General features: G+C 53.0%; 1 protein-coding gene across 18 annotated transcripts in view; it reads right to left on the minus strand.

Moving 5' to 3' along the window:
* Positions 1 to 20,553, minus strand: part of ARHGEF10L (Rho guanine nucleotide exchange factor 10 like) — a 234,397-nt gene that overhangs the window by 51,471 nt on the left and 162,373 nt on the right. For all 18 annotated transcript variants that reach the window (XM_077151086.1, XM_077151090.1, XM_077151087.1 and 15 more), the window contains 10 exons: positions 20,063 to 20,140; positions 19,024 to 19,203; positions 17,625 to 17,741; positions 16,142 to 16,234; positions 15,260 to 15,433; positions 10,421 to 10,566; positions 8,215 to 8,396; positions 5,591 to 5,706; positions 4,998 to 5,125; positions 3,785 to 3,885 (listed from right to left, as the gene is read on the minus strand). In XM_077151086.1, the coding sequence (XP_077007201.1) occupies positions 3,785 to 3,885; positions 4,998 to 5,125; positions 5,591 to 5,706; positions 8,215 to 8,396; positions 10,421 to 10,566; positions 15,260 to 15,433; positions 16,142 to 16,234; positions 17,625 to 17,741; positions 19,024 to 19,203; positions 20,063 to 20,140 (1,315 nt within the window). The remainder of the gene's footprint in view (positions 1 to 3,784; positions 3,886 to 4,997; positions 5,126 to 5,590; positions 5,707 to 8,214; positions 8,397 to 10,420; positions 10,567 to 15,259; positions 15,434 to 16,141; positions 16,235 to 17,624; positions 17,742 to 19,023; positions 19,204 to 20,062; positions 20,141 to 20,553) is intronic.

A 20,553-nucleotide genomic window follows, 5' to 3' on the forward strand; every position in this document is an offset into this window, starting at 1 on the left:
AGAGACCAGATGAGGGGCCAGGGTCATCCTGCTGGGAAAAATCCCAGCTGGGGTCCAAGGCCAATGCCTGCGGCTTCTCCCACGAAGGAGCAGACCCTCCACTCTTAGCTGTGCCATTTGGACAGATTCCAGTGCCAACCTCTGAGGCTGCTACAAGGGTTAAAGGAGGTAAGGCTTAGAAAATGCTGACGTGCTGCCAGGGCCATGTTCATGACTCAAAAACTGGAATACTCGGGAGGTAGAAATGGCATTGCCAGCAGACTGAGAGCTGAGAAACTAAACCAGATCAGAGTAACAAAGGAAGTCCCCCAGGCCCTGCCTTTAGGCTCCCTGCTGTGACCTACATGGTAGTGGCCCTGTGAGCAGGGATTAGGCTGTGGCCTGCCAGGCCCAGGTCCTCACAGGTGGTGAGAAGCAGGAGGGCTGTAGCTCCAGGGCCAGGGTGGGCAAGGTCAGGGTTGCAAAGCTCTGAGAACTGCAGGAGTAAGGAATGGCAGGGAGGGAGCACCAGAAGCCCCCAACATACCTCTTCCTTCTGGAGCCTTCCATCTGGAACCCTTTTCCTGACCCTTTAAGAATCAGGAAACCATTGGTAACTCTGCTGTCAACTGTATGTGACCTTAGGTTGGTCCTTTCCCATCTGGGAAAGGACACACCTGCCCCCAGGAACTTTTCGCACGGCTCCTACATGCCAAGTGCTGGCTGTCCCAGGGGCTTTCCAGGAACCATCTCCCACATCCTCACAAGAGCCCTGGGAGGGAGGCACTATCTTTATCCTTATTTGTGGGTGGAGAATCCGAGGTATCTAGAATTTAAATAATTTGCCTGAGATCACTGCGCTGACAAGCAGCAGGGCTGGCAACTGACCCCAGGCAGTGAGGGTCCACTTGATTCAGTGCTAAGCCCCAGCCCTGACCACCTTGCAAACTTCCCTATCTGCCTAAAGTCACAAAATGTCAGGGGGGAAGGGCCCTTGCAGATGTCATCCAGCCCGGTCATTTCCACACGGGAGACCCGGGGTTCAGGATGGAGGTCTGCCTTTCCCATGACCACACTGCACGGTGGTGGCCAGGCTGAGCCTTGAACTGCATCCCCGGATTCCCCAGGGCGCCCACCCTTCCAAGGGGCAGAGCTACCTCACCCCCTCCTCTCATCCTCTCCCTTCTCACTGCTCGGTGGATTATGATGACACACTGAGAAAATGAGGTAGTCAAGGAGAGAAGATACAGGGGGTGGGGGGGTTAAAAATTAAAGGAATAGCATCCTTTGTGAATAAATGTTTTTAACATATTCTATTTCTAAGAGGTTCATATTATTTCCCCCCCACCAGGCACTGCAGACAAAAAAAAAAAAAAAAAAAAAAAACTGGCAAAATAAAAGAAACAAATTATTCAGGCCCCAGGGGAATCCAGGCATTCAAATAAGATTTCAAATGACTCCCCTTCCATTAAAACTTTTGCTGCAATGAAACTGCACAGAGATAAGGAGGCTGAGTGGGTTCACAGGCAGCACTGAAAACTGGGTCTACCCACATCAGTCAGCTCCTCCTCCTCCAGCGCCAAGCTCCACTCAACAAAGCCTCTCAGTTTCAAATGGGAGTTTTATCTGCCTTTACAGCAGGGGTACAAACAGTCTGGTGTGCAGGGCTGGGAGCAGGTAGCCCCAGGCCAAGCAGGGAAGCCACCCCAGGCTTTCTGCAGACCAGAATTCCTCCAGTTTTAGCTCGAAATCCTTAGGGGCTCTTTCCATCCTCCGATGGTGTCCCGGTCACCCAGAAACATCCAAAGCAGATGCTTGAGCAATGTCAAGAAGGGCTTGGTATGTGATTTTGAAATCTTGTGACTGATGCTCCCTTTACCCAGAGTGTGGACAGATGAGTAAGAAAATAAGGACAAAAAATAAATAAATAATGGGGGGGGTAAGAGGTAAAATAAATTGGGTAGATGGCAATACTAGTGGTCAATGAGAGGGAGAGGTAAGGGCTATGGGCTGGGATTCTTTTGTCTTTTTATTTCTTTTTCTGGAATGATGCAAATGTTCTAAAAATTATCATAGTGATGGATACACAACTATGTGATGCTACTGTGAGCCACTGACTATATACTTCGGATGGACTGTGTGCGTGTGAAGATAGCGCAATAAAAATATATTTTTAAAAAGGGTCTGGCTAAGTAGAAGCCTCTGACCCTGGCTCTTCCCCATGAGCTGTGCCACCCCACAGCTGCCCCTCCAATGCCCTCTCTGCAAGTGGCCAGAATGAGCCACTAAATGCCAATCAGATCACAACACTGTCCAGCTCTTGGTGCTACAATGAACAGCTCCACTGTGCCCAGAACAAATTCCTGACACCTCTTCCTGGCTTTCCAGAAAATCTACCCTTTACTACCACTGCCGCCTACCTCTCTCCCACTCATTCTCCAGCTTCTTTTTGTCCTCACCCAACAGCCTTTGCAATTGCCGCTCTCTACGCTTGGATCACTTCGCCTGGCTTCAGGTCTCCACGTGAATGTCACCTCCTCAGAGGCCCTCCCTGACAGGAGCCCCCAGCCCCAGTGACTGTCAGGTCACCCAGCTTTACCCCCTTCACAATGCCACCACGACTTCCTCCCGATTTGTTCCTTATATAAGGCCTGCCTGCCCCTCATAAATGACAAGTTACTCAAGAGCAGGAATCTTTCTGGTTTTGTCATTGCTGTTTTTCCCAGGCCTAAAGTTACTGTAGAGACTCAACAAATATTTTTTTTAATTAATGATAGCCAATGATGAAGATTGTAATTTATTCCCTCCCAAAATTTTTAAACCTACTAGAAATAAGTATTTGCCTATGAAAAGATCATAACAAAAAAAAATTAACAAATGAAACAAAAGAAGTCCCTGCTGTTGTCTGGAATCAGCAGATGGAGATGAAACTTATGTCATTACGAGCTCTGATCAGCAAGGACACAGGCCTTCCATTAAGTTTTAAAAGGGACAAATGAGGTAATTATAACCAACCAACGTGGCTTTGCAGATATCATCTTGCCAACTTGAGGAAGCAGAATGGACAGAGACACAGCATGGGCCACAGCCCAGGGTCTGGATCCTGGTTCTGCCCCTCCCTGCTGTGTGACCTCAGGCAAGTCACTGGCCCTCTCTGGGCCTCAGAATCCAAAGTTATAAAAAGAGGTTCACAACAGACTGACCTTTAGGATTATTGTTAATGTGAAATGAAAAAGATGTGCATAAAATACTAGGAAAGCCCTGTCCCACAGGAAGTACTCTGCAAATATAAATGTTCAGAACAGGAAAAATAAGAAAGAGGCCCTTGGTTGAGAATCATTTTAGTCCAGCCCCTACCCCATTTTAATTAATTTTAATTTTTATTGAGATATAATTCTATTCTCCTACCATAAAATTCAGTGTACAATTCACTGATTTTTTTCACAGAGTTGGGCCAACATCACCATTGTCACATTTTAGAACATTTTCATCACCTCCCAAAAAAGTCTATACCCATTAGCAGTCATTTCCCATTCCTCCCTTCCCCAGACCCATGACAACCGCTAATTTATTTTCTCCAAGCCCCTATCACCTTACAGAGAAACTGAGGCCCAGAGAGAGGAAATGACTTGTCCAGGGTCACTAGGTTGAACAGAGAACTCTGGCTCCAGTAATTTCTCTACCACCTCCTTCAGCTCAGAAGGCTCCCTCTGCCTGCACTGACTCCCATGGAGCCTCACGTGCACACCCCAGACCTCACCCCCCTGCACCCCTGCCCAAGGTGCTCTCCCCAAGCTTTACTCACGGAGTCCGATTTTGGCCAAGTGCAACCTGTTAACCCAGGAGATCTTGCTCAGGGGGTTGGGGGTGATGAAGACCACCATGAAGCTGATGGGGCGGCCAGACCTGTGATGACAGGAGCGAGATGAAGAGTGTGAGGCCCATACCAGGTCCTGGCTCCCCAAAAGCAATCATCAGGATAGCTGCTCAGTAAACGTTTGCTGTGTGGTCGCACAAATGAATGAAGAAGGAATGGAGTTAAACACAAGCTCAGGGCAGCCAGTTGCTGCTGCCACCTGCTGTCTCCTCTCTTTGGTGCAGCAGGGCCCCTTCCAAGTTGTTTGGGGCCTGTCCTCCACAGTGGGCCATCCCAGCCCCCCATGAGGAGGACATGGCCTGTGCCAGGAACCCCCCTGGTGTGTGGGGAGAATGGGGTTCAGGGAGCTGTGTGATGCCTCCCAGCAGGAAAAGAGCAGAGCCAGGCGAGAGCTCAAAGCTGCTGACCCCCACACCCAGTCCATGTCCTGCATCTTGGACCCACCGCCCTGCCTCAGATGGCCATGCTCCAACTGCCCACCCAAGGACCATAAGCTGGGCTCTGGGCCTTCACTCCGCCAGCCCAGGCTTCAGCCTGTCACATAACTCTGAGTCTCACCCACCTAATCTGTAAAATGGGGGTACCAGGAGTCACCTGACAGATCAGAAGGAAGGAGGACCTGATAGTTTCCAGATGTAAAGCCCAGGGTACAGGTGTGCCTGGTCCAGGCCAGCCCACCCACACCCCATCTCATCTAATTTCCGCATCTGCCAGACTGTCAATTCCTCCAAAGGCAGCTGAGAGTCTGCTGTGCACAAACTCCTGCACTGGGCCTTTGCGGGCAGGGATGGTGCTAGAGAGAGGTTGGGTCTATAGCAAGAAAAGCCAGGCTGGACCTAGGGACTTCGTGGTCTGATGTGAGTGAGAAGGGTGCAACACAATGGATATCGACCTACCCAGAAGGCTGGGCCTGCCCCAGGCATGAACAGGCCATCCATTCATTCAACACCCGTCACAAGCATCTTCTTGGAGCCAGGCGCTGAGCGAGCACAACCTGCACGGTGTGCACACCTACTCCTGCTCCCAGCACGGCAGTCTTGAAGACCAGGATGGCTCCAGGCACCCCCTCTCCAAACCCCTGCATCACTGGCAGCCAGGCAAGGCAGCAGACCCACCCTGCCCAGGCCCCTGGTCCACTCACTTGTCGGGTTTCCCAGGAAGCAGGAGCCTGAGGCGGCACTTGTTGGCTGAATGGATCTCCTCCTCCTTCACCCGCATCAGCCTCTGCAAGGCCAGGCACCAGTCTTGAGCCACGGTCATGTTCAGGTTCTAGAGTTGAGGGGGCCAATGAGGTCACAGCACAGCCTGGTGACTCCCCAGAGCCAGACCAACCCCTTCAACAATCACAGCACCTCCGGGAGAAGAACTGGGGAGAACCCCTGCAGCCTCAACCTGGGGCTCTTCATGAGCCACAAGCAGGAGGCTGAGTCCCATCCTCCAGGCCACGGGCGGGCTCTCAACCCTTGGTTCAGATCCCAACAGACACCCTTCCTTGGGGGCAGAGGGTAGACCCCACCCAGCCTTGTCTCCAATCTGGGGCAGAGAACAAAGAAGCTTCCACATTTAAGCTCCACTGAACCCAAACCCAGAAAGAGAGGCTGCCCACAGAAGTTAGGGGCATGTCAGGGAATACAGCAGTGGAAGGGAGCCCCCCACACACTCCGCCTTCTGAGCCTGGGCACCACCCACAAGGAGGACCTCAGAGCCCAGGAAGGCCAGGCCCAGTGTGCCCACCTGGTAGGTGCCGTGCAGCGTGCTGATGAGGAGGGTTATCTGCTCCACCACGGCCAGGTCCTTCTGCAGGTCCTGCAGCTCTTGGAAGAGGCGCGGAGGACCGAAGTACACCTTGTCTGTGCAGAGAAGGGACCCAACTCAGCTTCAGGGTCAGGGAAGGGAACAACAGGAGACCCAGCACCCACTCACTGCAACAACCAAGAGCTAACACCCCAGGGAGACAGTCCAAGAAATGAGGAAGGCAACGTCACAGTTCCTGCCCTGGCAGACCTCCCAAGTCAAGCTGAGGACTGATCATTCACAGGTCACATCTAATAACTATGATCCAGGCCACAGCCAACCTGCACAAAGGACGACAGGACACAGAAGACTGAGAGCTGGCAGTACCCAGAGGAGCTGAGGAACCTTCCCAGAGGCAGAAGTGGAGAGGGTGCTGCCGAGGGAGATAACGGCATATGCCAAGGCACATGGCTTGACAAAGAGCATGAACAGCCAGTGGTTCCCAGATGTCCGGGGGAGCTCCCATATGCCAGGTTCTATTTCAGATGCTGGCGATACAGCAGTGAACAGGACAGCGAGGAGTCCCTGCTCTTGGGGGGCTTATGAGCGGGGGGCGGGAGGGGGGGGGACAACGACACGGCCAGTTAAGGTGGTAGAAGGTGCTAGGGAGGAAGACATCAGGGCAATGAGACAGATGCCTGATGATGAGACAAATGGAGCACAGGCAGCAAGAGAAAGAGCAGGAGGGCCTGGCAGGACCAGACAGGGGAGTCTTTGAATGCCAGGCTAAAGGCCTTAAGGCTGTAAGGTAAGGTCTTACAGAAGCCTGGGCGAGGGGGAGGGGGGCAGGTGAGGGAGGGGCTGTCCTTATTTTGTGTTTTCATTTAGATGATTACCTAAAAACAGACATACATCCTGGGTTACATGGAAAACTATCCTACTGCCATGCTGCACCGCATGCCTTAGGGCTTCGGCGGACCCTGAGCAGGATTACTTTAATAGACCCCGAGTCTGAGCAAAGAACAAGAGCGGCTGGGGATAAGCAACACGCTCACACCAAAGGGCGCAGAAGGGCTCTGGGATAACGCAAACGGGGAAGCAGGTGGGGAATGCAAGACCCCCTGTGGTGCAAGCCCACAGAGCTCAAAGAACCTGCCCCATAACAGAACCACATCCGTATTGCAAGCAATTTGGCTTCAGCAAAACAACATCATCCATCACATTGAATTAATGTTGCTAATTTGAATTTTATTGTTTTTTAGTTTTATTTTTATTCAATTTGTGGATTTTGCTTGGGTTTTATGGTTGTTACAGGGCTCTAAGCATAAGGAGTTTATTAGGCCTAGTTTGATATTTCTACGTATTTGAATAACAATATAATAAAAAATCATTTAAGGCCAACTGGGGTTCAGCAAGAGTTTTTTCCTCCTTTGATAGGGGTCTGGCAGTATGTGACTGAAGTTTGAGGAACGCAGTTACAGAAAAAACAGTGGCTGAAAGAGGGGTCCCAGAGTCACAGCCTAGAGGGGTGGGAGGGAGGGAAAGGGGTCACGGTAGGCTAAGGTGCCCCTGAGGGAGGCAAGTGGGGTGACAAACCCCTCCCAGGGAGGCTCCTCTGAATAGTGAGTCAGGAATGCAAGACAGCCCTTCCTGCCTCAGAGATCTGGAAAAAAGACCAAGCATTCTGGAAGTGGGCACAGCTGTGCACTCCCACCGCAAGAGGGGGTGGTGCAATTGCCTCCTCGGAATTTCCAGAACTGGGGGCCACCCCAGGAGGAAACGTTCTGGGCTGGGTCACGCACAGAGCGCTGCCAGCAGGAACGGGGAAGTGAAACCTGAGGGCCTTCCCTGCCTGGGGAAAGCGCTTCTGGGCACAGCTCTCCATTCTGCCAGCCCTGCAGTTTAGCACCCTTCAGTGATTCAACGAGTGTCCATGAACACCCACTCTGCACCAAGCTCCGTGTGAGGACACAGTCAGGCTAAGGGGAAAGATAGCAAAGAATCACCAGAAAAGGTACACTGAGGGCACATGACAGGAGGACCTGGGCTAGTCTGAACTGAGGTCTGAGGAGGTGGCACTGGAGCCGGGACGAGTAGAGCAAACTGGACCAAAACAAGATGGCGGTGAGCACACTGGAAACAGGGCACAGGCTGGGAGAAGGCCCCGTGGCAGGAGGGCCCACAGCCCACCAGGAACTGAGGCCAGTGTGCACAAAGCACGAGCGTGACCTGAGGGTGGGGAGGCAGAGGGCAAGCCCCCAGGAAGGACGTAAGGCCCAGTACTTTCTCCTGAAAGCAATGGGAAACCACTGGCAGATTTGGCAGCTTGGGATTGGGGTGGGGAGGGGTTAGTGATACACACAGAACTGATCTTCATATTGAAGAATTGGCTCTGGAGACAGTTAGAGGACGGACAAGAAGGAAGCAAAGGTGGAGGAAGGACAGCAGTCGGGAGGGGGGTGTCAAAGGCAATGACTGTGCCCCACAGGGTAGATCTGGGGTACAAGCTTACACAGAGCTTGGGGCTGCAGCACCAGCTAGGCTCCAGGCCAATCCACCCAGGGCCTGCGGGTTCCCCGGCTGTGACGAGTGGGGGTGAGGGGCGGTGGGAGGGCGCTACTCACTCTGGGCCTGCGCTGCAGACGAAACCTTCTTGGTGCCCGAGTGCTGGATGAGCACGTTGTCCTTCTCGTAGGCCCCACCCTCCTGGCCCACCTCCACCACCTGCACCTGGGGCAGGGCCGTGTTCCACTTGACCACGTACTTGGGCCCCAGGGGCACGAGACTGCTGATCTCCAGCTGGCCCCTGCCAAGACAGAGGAAGAGGCCCTGGGGAACCCACACTATCCCCAGCCCCAGGGCTGCTTGTCAGCACGCCCGCTCAGCCAGGCACCACACAGCCCAGGCAGGAGAGTCAGGCCCAAACCAAGCCGTGCAGAGCAAGGAGCTCTCGTGGAGGCAGAAGCACAGGGGCACCCAGGGTCCTGTCCCAGATCCAGAATGACCACATGCCCCCAAGTCCCCTGAGCCACCTACCTGTGGTTGGCAGGCCTGAGGAAAGAGACAAGAAGGGAGGGGAGGTGGTTACTATTACTGCATGATTTCTACCGGGCTGAGAGCTGCTGTGGGCTGGGCATCAGAAACGGGAAGACAGATGGACAGCCTCCTTGGGGGGAGCCAGGGCAACACAGGCCAGGAGTGGACAGAGAGGACCACACTGAAGCCTCTTCCTAGCCAGGTACCAGTCTTCCTTCAGCTCTCATCCTTACAACAGCCTTGCTAGGAAGCTTGTGTTATCCTACACAAGGACACATGCTCCAAGGTTAAGTGACTCACCCCAAATCACCCAACTGATGCTCAAAACTGTGCCAGCAGCATCCCCATCACATTTTTTCACTATGTTTCACAGCTGGGCCACAGGAGGGCAAGGAGAGTGTCGGTTATATCCTTGGCACCTGCACAGTGCCGAGTAGGTACATGGACTTAAAAAGTACAGTATTCAGATGAACGAATGAGTGAGTGAATTAGTCACTCGGTCATAAGCACTGCTCACCCTGTCTACGACAGAGGTTCCCTTGCCTGAGTCCCCCTCAGAACATGAGCTGCTAGAGGCAGGGGCCAGATCTGGCTGAGAGCTGTGACCTGACACATAGCAAGGGCTCACAACTACTTGATGAGTTAGCAGATAGGTGGGCAGGTGGGTGGCGAGTGTGCGAGTCCCTGAACAGCCCAGCTTGCCCCCTTCCAGGATGCGTGGCCTGTAACCACGGGTGATTCCCAAGTTGGCTCCCGGGCCCCAAACAGGATGCCTGGGCTGACGCAGAGCAGCCCTGCCCCTCCCATGTGAGGGCACTGGGAGCCGGGACAGCCAGGCTGGGACTGACACCCCACCACAGAGACTGGTTTGCCTTGTTGGATCTCAGTTACTGTTGCCATTTACTTGTTTGTGTGAGTGATGTTTTTCAAAGTGTTGTTTAAACACCGAGAGCAGAGATTCTCCTCCACTCCTGTGGATAGCAGCCCTGCTGGAAAGGTCACAGCTGGAATTCTTGGGAAGCATTTGATAATGGGTCACAATTCCCAGAGTCCACAGGGAAAGCCGGGACACAAGGAGGGGACAGTGAGGCCGCAGAGCAGTAGCCCTGGCTAAGGGGCCAGGTCGGCCCAGCATTGTTGGGTTCTCCAAATTTCCCAGAGAAGCCGATTATCTCAGCCCCTCTGTGTGAACTCTCTGTACGAGGCCAATGTTTGACTCCCAAGGGCCTAGTCCAGCCCAAGTACCACCCACCTGCAGACTGGTCCAAAGAATCACTCCAACCCCAACCCCAGGGCCCCAACTCTTTCAGGCACAGCCCAACAACCTGGCTCCAGGCATCTCTATAACCTCTGGTCCAGACCCAGGGAGCAAGCTGCTGTGGACACAAGGTGTTTGGGTTGTGGGTAAAGGGGAAGACTCACACTGAGAAACACAGATCTGTTCAGAAGAAAATCAGATTGAATTAAAGCACCAGGATTTGCGTTGGACACAAAGAAGAATCTCATGAATTTCAAAGTGGTCAAAACCCAGGAGACTGCTCAGTTACCAACTGCAGACTTCCAGAACAGACAACTATTCTAGATAGTCTAGAGAGCTAGATACTTTCTAGCCCTGGCACCCAGGGACAGAGCAGGCCAAGAGGGAGAGAGGAAGAAGACTGGACAGCAAAGGCCTAAACTGAGCTCACGTGGGACCCGCACAGAGAGGCTAGTCGAGGGACTGGGACATGAGGACGGGATCCCTAGGAGGGGCGACTGCCCACAGCCAACCCGCCCCAGCCCTGGTCCACTTACTTGAAGTTGATGTTGGCACAGACCAGCATGTCATTGAGCAGGAAGACTCTACGTTCCTTGGACTTTATCAGCTGCCCGCGGTCCCCATACACAGTCTCTGTCAGTGTCTCACACAAGAGCAGCTGCCGCTGGCCAGAGGTCAACAGCTAAGGGAAGGGGGCACAAGATCAACTCCAGCACCACAGCCCATGCTGCTACACAAGCATCGCCTGTGCCAAAGACCCGCAATTCCCCTACGTGCAGAGAGGGAGACAGAGGCAGGGAGAGGCAGGGCCCCTTCCCTGCATCCATTAAGTGGCAAGATGCACTGGGGGAAGACTAGGGAACCACACATTGGGTTCTCTGCCCTGAGGAGGCCTCAGGTAACCCGACCCCCACCCTTCCAACCCCAGCAGCCAGCACCCCTTCCCAGGAGTGCAGCCATTAGTAGTCTCTTGCCTGTGACAATGCTGTGCGACTGCTACTGCCAGCCCTCCAAGCCTCAGTTTCCTCGGCTGACAAGTGGTTACAATAACTCCTCCCACACAACTCACATGAGATAATGGGCGATCAACTCTAGCTACATAAGTTAGGGGACCCAGAGCATGGGTCCCTTTGACCCTTGCTCAGAAGTTAAGAATTGCAAGATGACAGCAGAGCATTAAGCCAAGCATAGGGCCGTCTGAGCACAGGGCCCGGAGAGAGGCAAAGCCAGCCCTATATGCGGCTTACAGTGGACACTCCAGAGACAGCCACTGTCCTGCTCTTGCTCTCCATACCAGTCTTCAGGCCTGCAGAGGCACAGCCTTGTATGGGAGACGCCAGGCCTACGAGCAGGTCCCATCCCTGCACCCTGACTTACTGCACAGCCTTGGCCTGTCTTGCCTCTCAGATACTTGTGATGGGGCTGGAACAGATCTGCTGGTTAACAAGGTGACCCCCTAAGGGGGTCAAAGACCTTCCAACCTACGACATTTGGGCAGGCATTTATCAGTCTTCGGCTAGACACCAAGCACCCCTTCTTAGCACTGGAACCACCAACCCAACTAGGGGCCGACTGGGAAACATCTCTTTTCCTGAAGGGGATTTTTTCTTGGGGGGTAAGGGAGTGGAGGTATTCAACAAAATTATTTCCCAAAACCCATTACTCGCATGACAGCAATTATTTTTCCCTTCCCTCTCCATCCTTGCTGGGAAAAGGACAGGTGACCCCAAAACTTCTCAAGAGAATGCCCTGATGTTCTCCAAAGAACCATGCATCTCATCAACACACAACCAAAGTCCGAGTGGTACTGAATGCCTCTGTGGGCCGGGCACTGTGCTGGGCACTAAGTGTTTCCAGTCTCATTTAATCGGCTCAACAGTCCCTCACATTGCCAGGTGAGGAGATCAAATCAATGAGGGGCACGATTTGCCAAGGCCCACCACCACTTGCGTGGCAGCACCGAATGAAAGCCAGGCCCACGCAGGCCTCCCCAGCACACTCTCTACGCTCTCTGGCTGGGCGGGATAGGGACCCACAAACCTGAGGACTCGGGAGGTGGCCATAACATCTAAGGCAGGGTCCCCCCCACACAAGCTATTTCTACAAATTCCTGACAATACCGCACAGCAGAGTTCCCACAGCAAGCTGCCAAGTGTGTCATGACCCAAAATTTAGAAGAAGAAAGTTCTCTGGGCATCTGGCAATTATGCCCCTATCCCTCAAGTGAAAAAAAAGAAAAAGAAAGGAAGAAAGAAAAGAAAAAGAAAGGAAGGAAAAACAGATCTTCCACAAATATCCTCAGGACAGTCCTGAACAGGCACATTTTGAAACAGCCAACATAGTTCCGTTTTTGGTCCCACCCAGTCTCACTTCTGCTTCTCCCTGGTGAAGGCAAAAGGGAAACCACTGAACTGCTCTCAAAGCTGGCTGAGACTGTCCCGCGATGGTGGGAAGAGCGAGGCTCAGGGAGGAGGTAGGCCCTGGCTTCACAACAGCATCTAACACCTACTGAACTCGCCGTTCCTTCAGTAGATGGAGAAACTTGCCCAACAGCGAACACCTAACACCTGAACTCAAGTTGCCAGCATCAAGCCAGGGCTGCAGTGCTCCAGCATCCAGAGACACAATGGCTCCGCCCAGGGTCACTGCTGCAGGACACCCTTCTCCTGGGCAAACTCTTCCCACAGGGCAGGTGGGCTGCGCAGATGTCTCTGAGATGAAGCCAGAGAAACCCACTTGGTGACAGAAAAGGGGACTAAAGTGGGAGACAGAGGAAAAAACTTTCTGAGGGCGAAGACCATTAAACATTAGCAGGGTTGGGGTGACGTCTTTTTCTGGAGAAACATTTCAAACTAGAAGGCTTGTGTACAGCTGACTGAGGCAATCCTGCCTAGAGGCAGGAGATGGGAAAATGACCCCACCTTTCATGTAGGAAATCCTAGATGGAGCATCCCCCCAAGGGCGGGCTGTGTCTCCTGTCCATCTTTCTTCCCTAGCACTGTTCTCCTGGAGTGGGTGAATGAAACCCAGATGCCTTCAGGACCTCCAGGCACCAGGGGTGGGGAAGGGGAGGAGGGGACAGGTGCCATGGAGGAAAGTGGGCTACTTTACCAGCTCTTCTAATCCAAGACAAGCCAGAAGTCCAAATTTTATGAGGCATCACCCAATTTTTAGATGTAAGCAACTAATTCCATTTTCTTAAAAACATCCTGTGGACCCCAAAATACATCCATAGCCTGAAGTGGACTGCTGAAGCTGATAATTGCAGGGACCCTGAAGTTAACCTTGTCCCACCTGCTTTGCAGGCCTGTTAGATGGGGAATGAAGGTGGCAATGCAACGCAGAGCATATTGTATACACTAGAAAGTGTGGTACAGGTGGAGAGGGCTGTCATCAAGCCTGGCACCTCCTCCCTATACTATTAGAAAGTTCTCTCCTATGCAGCTGAAATCTCCCGCCCAAGAATGCTAGGTACTGACCTTAGGTCTGCTTTCTGAGTCATAGTGCCAGGAGGCTCCCAGTTTTATACCCCAGAAGATTTGGACACATTCCTCTGACCCCCCACCCCCATGCACACACAATGTCTCTTCCCAGTGTGGTCACCTCACACTGAACCTTTGCACTCCTGTGGGGTAAAAGGAGATAGGGACTGGGGTGCAGGGCCTCCCAGATCTGGGTATAGCTGTGGGTAGGTCATGTCGTGTTCTGGTAGGGACGCAGCGGATGTCTTCAAACACTGTCATTTTACCAGGATGGGCAGGTTTTTTGTTTTGTTTTGTTTTGTTTGCACTAGCCTTGTGTTTAAAAACAAGGGTTCTCTGTAGACTCACCTACAATATTTTTGAGTTTTTTGTTTTGCTTTTTTGTCTTTACTAGAATGTTCCTAAATTGCAATCCCAAAAGATGGCATGAAATTTTTGTCTTTCTTCTTTAAAAACAACAATAATAATAACTTCCACCACCAAGTATGAAGGAGTCAGAGGCCTTGTGGCCTCACAGCAGCCCTGGGAGTCAGGCACTCTTAAGCAATTCCTGCTTCAGAGGAAGCAAGAAAGTAAGGAAGCTCGGGGCGGCTTCCCTGAGGCTGCACGCTGAGAACGAGTGGCAAATCTGGATTCAGACCCAGACTCCAACCTGGAGCCCTTTCATTTAATCATAATACCAGGCCATCATTTCCACCATCTCCACCAGCAATTATACCGACAAACAAAATCAGCTTTTCAGTGTGGACAACCAAAGCTATAGGCTGAGCCCCTAGTCTTGGGGTTTGTTCATATGAAACTTAACCCTACACGGGATAGGTCAAGTCCACTTAAAATTAAGCCTAAGAGTCACCCCCAAGAGAACTTCTTTTGTTGCTCAGATGTGGCCTCTCTCTCCAGCCAACACAGCTAGCAGACTCACCACCCTCCCCCTTTCTACGTGGGACATGACTCCCAGGGGTGTGGATCTTCCTGGCAACATGGGACAGAAATCCCAGAATGAGCTGAGATTCAGCATCAAGGGATTGAGAAAAACTCTAGAATGAGCTGAGACCCAGCATCAAGGGATTGAGAAAATCTTCTCGACCAAAAGGGGGAAGAGTGAAATGAGACAAAGTGTCAATGGCTGAGAGATTCCAAACAGAGTCGAGAGGTTATCCTGGAGGTTATTTTTACACATTAAGTAGATATCACCTTGTTATCCAAGATGTAATGGAGAGGCTGGAGGGAACTGCCTGAAAATGTACAGCTGTGTCCCAGTAGCCATGTTTCTTGATGATGATTGTATAATGATATAGTTTTCAAAATGTGACTGTGTGATTGTGAAAACCTTGTGTCTGATGCTCTTTTTATCTACCTTGTCAACAGATGAGAGGGACATATGGAATAAAAATAAATAATAGGGGGAACAAATGTTAAAATAGATTTAGTTTGAAATGCTAGTGATCAATGAAAGGGATCAGTAAGGGGTATGGCCTGTAAAATTTTTTTTTTTCTGTTTGTTTTATTTTTCTGTTGTCTTTTTATTTCTTTTTCTGAATTGATGTTAATGTTCTGGGAAATGATCATGATGATGAATATGCAACTATGTGATGATATTGTGAATTGCTGAGTGTATGTGTTGGGAATGTTTGTTTCTTGTAATTTTTTTTAATTAATAAAACAATTTTTTACAAATCAGCTTTTATCCTAAAATAACACGACTGGTAACAAATGTGGGGTCCATCCTAGAATCTAATTCTCAAGGTGAAGTCTGTGGGCTCAGACAGAAAAGCAGGGTGTCTCCACCCTCAGGGAGCACTGCCATCTAGTGGGCAGCTGTGGGGCAGGCGGCACGCGTGACAGGTGAGAAAGGCCACGGAGCAGGTGAGGGCCGCAGGTGCAGAGGCTCACCTTGTTGAGACTGCTGCGGTCGCTGACGCTCTTGGTCAGCTGCTGGATCTCGGCCACCTGGTCGGCCAGGCGCTTCTGCTCGTTGAGCTTCTCGGCCAGTGTCTCCAGCTCGGTGAGGGCCAGCTGCAGTGAGAGCCTGTCGGGGTGGCCCCTGGGTGTGTTCTTCAGCATGTCCTGGGAGGGTCCAGAAAGCCAAGATTCAGGACTCCCGGCAGGCCCACCCCCGGCCTGGGGCCGAGACCTCCATGCCTCCCGCACAGACCCGATCTAAAAGGGGCCAGGCTTGCAGCCAAGCCAGGCTCAAGAAACAGCTAAAGCACCAGAAAAACAAAATGAAAGCATTCGCCAATCCCTAACTGAATGATAAGCCATGCTTAGAATGAAGCCCACTCTCGTGGCCTAGCAGGTTTGAGGACAGAGAGGAAGACGCCACTATGCTCCTCTGCCTGGCAGCCACCCTCCCAAGCGCCACGATGGGAGACCACCCTCTGTCCAAGGACTCGCAGCAACCTGGGATGCATCCCCAGCACTCAGGTTCCTGCAGGAGCACATCCAGAGGCTGGAGCCAGCACTGGCCGAGGTGAGCACACAGACTGCCTGTTTCCTCCAAGCTAGGATCCCCAGCCTCTGCTCCCGCAGCTCCCAGAGTTCCATGAGCTTCAGTCTCCCTTCCTCAGCCTGTGCTCAAACCACCACTGGTCACCAGGCATTTCAACCCAGAGGGAGGTGCAAAATACACTGTAGATGATAGGGGTCTGCTCACAGCAGGGAGTGGCTAGTGGAGGAGAGCCCGGGCCTCCTGCCTCCTGCCTCCCACCTCCCACCCCAAGAGCCTGCCCACTGCACCCAGGGATTAGGGGGCTGCGGGATCCCAGGTGATACCTGAAGCAGGAGGATGAACTGTGGAAACCTCTGGATGGGCTTCACCATCAGCCCGTAGAGTGTGACGCGGTCGGGGCTGCTCACTTGCCGCCTCTGTTGGGGATAAGGCCTTGTTGCCCTCTGCAGAGGACCAAGAACCCTCGGCTCTTCTCAGTACCAGCCCCCAGGACCCTGCTCAACCTCAGGACCGGAGAGAAAAGCTAAGGGAGGTTCCTAGGTCCCCTCCCACCACCAGTGCCCCTCCACCCTCCCACAGCCCATGCCCCCCCGGGACACTACAGCAGTCATTTTGAGGTCTCTGAACCAAAGACCTAAGCAGGAAGTTCAGCAATCTTTTCAAGAGGTCAACATTCTAGTAAGAGTCAAGTCAACCGTTCCCTCCACTTCTACTGAGAGCAGACAGGTCCAGCCAGAACGAGGGGAAGGAAAGAGGGCAAACCCTGCTGTCCTGTCTGCATCTGGACCCATGGCTCCGTCCACACCCCTGCTCCCAAGATCCCAGCCCCTGTGCCCTACAGCTTCTCTACTGGCCCCTACGTCCATTTGCCCCAGCTTAATACTCCCCCATGGCTCCTCAGTGCCTGGAATAGTTACCTGCTCTCCCCTGAGCTCGGAGGCCCAGAACTGCCCAAATAGAACTCAGCTGCCTCTCAGCCTTCTCCCCTGTGACTACCCCAGAAGGCACCCCAGGCTCCCAGAGCGCAAAAGACCATGCCGCCCCATCCTCCGACCCTGACATCTGCCTGCAATCCTTGCACCTGGAAACCCCCCTCCCCATCTCAACCTTTTACAATCCCACCCCCAAAGACCCACATCAGATGGACCCGGTACAGAAAGCCCCTCCCAACCCCATGTCCTCCCCTGTCAGAGACAGTGGGCTCCTGCACTGAGGCCACGTGCTGCCTGAGCTGCTCAGGCACCCAGCTCACCCTGCGTCCTCTGCCAGGTGAGGGGGCAGGCTCTCTCTGACTCTTCCAGGGAAATCAGGGGGAGCCTGGGTAGGGCTACATAAAGCAACACTATCTCTTTCCTGTAGAGGGTGTTGAAGTTTTTCAAAGCCCTTTAATCTCCAGTCTCCCACATGATCCCCAGTATACAAGTTTTTCTTACCCTTTTACTGACGAGGAAAAGGGACCAGCCCAGCGTGCTCTGAGCCACACCTGAAGACCAAACCCAGCCCACCAGCTCTACGGGGTTCACCTAGCAGCAAGACTGCACAGGAGTCCCCTACCACCTGCCAAGACTTGAGGATCCCAGGCTGCTTTAACTCTTTATAACCCTCCTCTGGGGGGAGAGGAAGGAACAATGTTTCTCCCTATGAGACCAGGGGGTACTTGAAAGGAAGGAAGGGGCCAAAGCGATGATAGGAGGTCCTGAAGCTGGAACTAAAATGCTCCTCCTTCCTGAGCAACCTCCCCCACCCACCCACCACCAGCAGCCAACGCCCTGTGGAAAGGGGGCCTGGACTATCCTCAGGGCTCACCTTGAGAAACTCGAGGAACGTGGGCTTGGTGAGACAGGCCTTCTTGATGATGGACATGGCGTTGGTGAAGTTGTTCACGTAGTCGCTGTACACGTCTAGCACCATGGACTTGGAGAACTGAAACAAGGTTCAGGCATGGCCCGGAGACTCTCATCAGTGCCAGGGAGGAGAGACGGCAGCTGGCATTACCACACTCGCACCAGGAGCCAGGATCTGTTCTGAGAGCCTGGCTTGGATGAGCTCAGCAAGCCCTTGAGTTGAGCAAAACTAACACCTCCATGGAAGGTGAGGAAACAGAGGTGAAAGGCCTGCCCAAGGGCACAGGTAGGAAGAGGTGGCACCAAGGGAAAGCCCAGGATTCCCCTCTATGTCTGGACCGAGAAGGCCTCTGCCTGTCCAGGTCTCTTTTCCCAATACAGCAGCTTGGGTCCATAGATCAAGAGAAGGAGGAGGCCAGGGAGGGACAGGGTGACCTTGCTTTTGCTACATCCATTTCCTCCCCACTTCCAGGAGATAAAATGCACCTCACCATTCCCGCTCAAGAACAGCCTTCCTGACCTCTCGCCAGTGCCACTGTGTCTTGGGTTGAATCACCCAAGGTAGAGCTGGTTTACCTGGAGTCAATCACTCTCTCATGCCCGAGCCCTTTGGACACATTGACCCGGGACATCAGATTTATTTAGTGGATCTATTTAGTGCTATGATTTTCAAAAAAAAAAAAACATTCTTTTCTTTTAAGCAGCAGAACCCCAAGGACCTAAAACAGATCAAAGTGGACTTAACACCCAGTCAACCCTCCCTCATTCATGAATCTCTGGGGCCCAGGAACTTTGGTTTGTAAACCACAGGTTCAGGGCATCCCCTCATTTCACAGATGGGAAACTAAGCCCCACAGAGGGCCCTAGGGACCTGCCAAATGTTTCAAATCAGAGCCCTGAGTCATGATGGAGAACACAGCCCCCCACACCATGAGCCTCCTCCTGGGGCCCAGAACATGGTCTGTGCAAGCGTCTCAAACAATGGTTTGCTCAGCAAGTGCTTGGTAAGAGGGTTCAGAATGGTGGGGCAACTGCCCGGAGGGGACTGGGAGACCCACACTCTCCTGGTGCTGTCTGCTGGGCAGAGCCACAAGAGACCGGGCTTCGCTGGTACAGGCCCTGGCAACCATCAACAAGGACATGCCAGATGTCTCAAAGTGTCACATCTACCCCCAGCTTAGGCTGGAGGCTGCAGAGGCCCTGCCTTTCTCTCATCCCAATGGCTTGGGCAAGGCGACCAGCCAGAAGTAGGGGGCTGGTCCAGATGCCCTCCAGAGGTCAGGCTGGCTGTAGTTCTACTTTAGTGGGCCGGGGAAGGAGAGTGGGTGAGGGTGGGGGTGTCCCGGCCTAGCCACACCTACTGAAGCCACAAAGAGGTCCCCAATCTTCTCTGTGGAGTCCCACTCGGCCACGCGGGAGGACAGCGCGATCTGGAACATGGAGTGGCAATGCAGGATCTCCTTCACGCGGAAGAACACGGCCTGGCACTTGCGGACACTCAGCACCTTGGGCTCCATCTCCATCAGGGGGTTGCGGTAATCCTGCAGGGCAGGCAGCGGTGAGCGTGCAGGGCTAGGACAGACACCCCCTTACTTCTCATGCTCCTACCATAAGGCTCTCCACGAATGTGACACTCCGCCACCACCCCCAAGGCCCTATGCTGTGTGTGTTAAGTTGAGCTGGGAAGAAGGGGGCCTCAGCTCCACAGATGCGGGGGCGAGGCTGGCCCATGTTTGGTTCTGCTTATGACTGAGCTAGTCTGTCTGGCCGAGTTGGATGCTTGGCTCCCAGACCTGACACCACACTCTCCAACAATTTTATCTGAGACAAGGTAATATTTTGGTCACTACCTGCCTGGTACCTGGCCTCCCTCTCCACAGATCCAAACTCGGGTATGGAGAAGGAGGGTGTTATTAGCACTCCCCACCCCATACTTCCCTTCCCAGGTGGCCTCACTCTGGACACCCACAACCCAGAAGATTTGCCATGTAAGGAATTCAAGCAATAAACCAGCTATTTAGCCACCCCTGGGCACCCTGCTGTTGAGCAAAGAGTGTGATCATACTTCCCATCTTGGGGACATCCAGGATGATGGGGAGACAGGGTCCCTGCCCCAAGGAGCCCCCCAAGTGCTGAGGATGACACAGCCTCTTCAGTCGTAAACATGATTGCATGCCCTCAATCCTCAGGGAAGCCCTCACTTCAAAGAAAATACAGTCACTCCCTTGAATAATAAGGTATCAGGAATCCTTGGTGTCCCCCATTTAGAGGTCCTGCTGTCCCCCTAAGACAGTGCTGACTTTTAACCCCTACCTTTTCAACCTCCCTACAGTCCCCAACACCCCTCGTCAAATGCCTCTCTGCAATTCTCCCTGGACCCAGGACCCCTGGCACTCAGACCTGGAGTATGCGCTTCAAAGACTCCACATAGCTGCCTTCGCTCTGCACAATTGATCCCAGAATGTGCCTCCGGACCACCTGCTCGGGCAGAAAAGCACAGTCAGTGCCCCTAAGACCCACCAGCCCTAGGCAAACACCTGCTGTGTGCAGAGCCCCAGGTGGGAGGAAGAGAGAGCAGCCGCAGACCCCCAGGAGCTGACTGGGCCTGGCTGGCCTGCATTTCCTTCCAGAGTCCCCATCCATTCCAGAGAAATGCATGCCCACCCCAGATGGCAGTGCCAGCTCCAAATAGGGAGGGAGGGCACCAGGACATCTCCTCCAAGCCACATCCCAAGTTGCCAGCCAGTCCCCCCCCACCCACCTCCAAGGATGTACATGAAGGTAGCAGGCCAGAGGGACTGCTGAGAACTAGACAAAGAGGAGGGAGGCTCCTCCCCAGCTCCTCTGACAGCAGCCAACAGGAAACTGGGAACAGTGTGGCCATATCAACC

The sequence above is a fragment of the Tamandua tetradactyla genome, chromosome 2, assembly GCF_023851605.1.
Source record: "Tamandua tetradactyla isolate mTamTet1 chromosome 2, mTamTet1.pri, whole genome shotgun sequence".
NCBI lineage: Eukaryota > Metazoa > Chordata > Mammalia > Pilosa > Myrmecophagidae > Tamandua > Tamandua tetradactyla.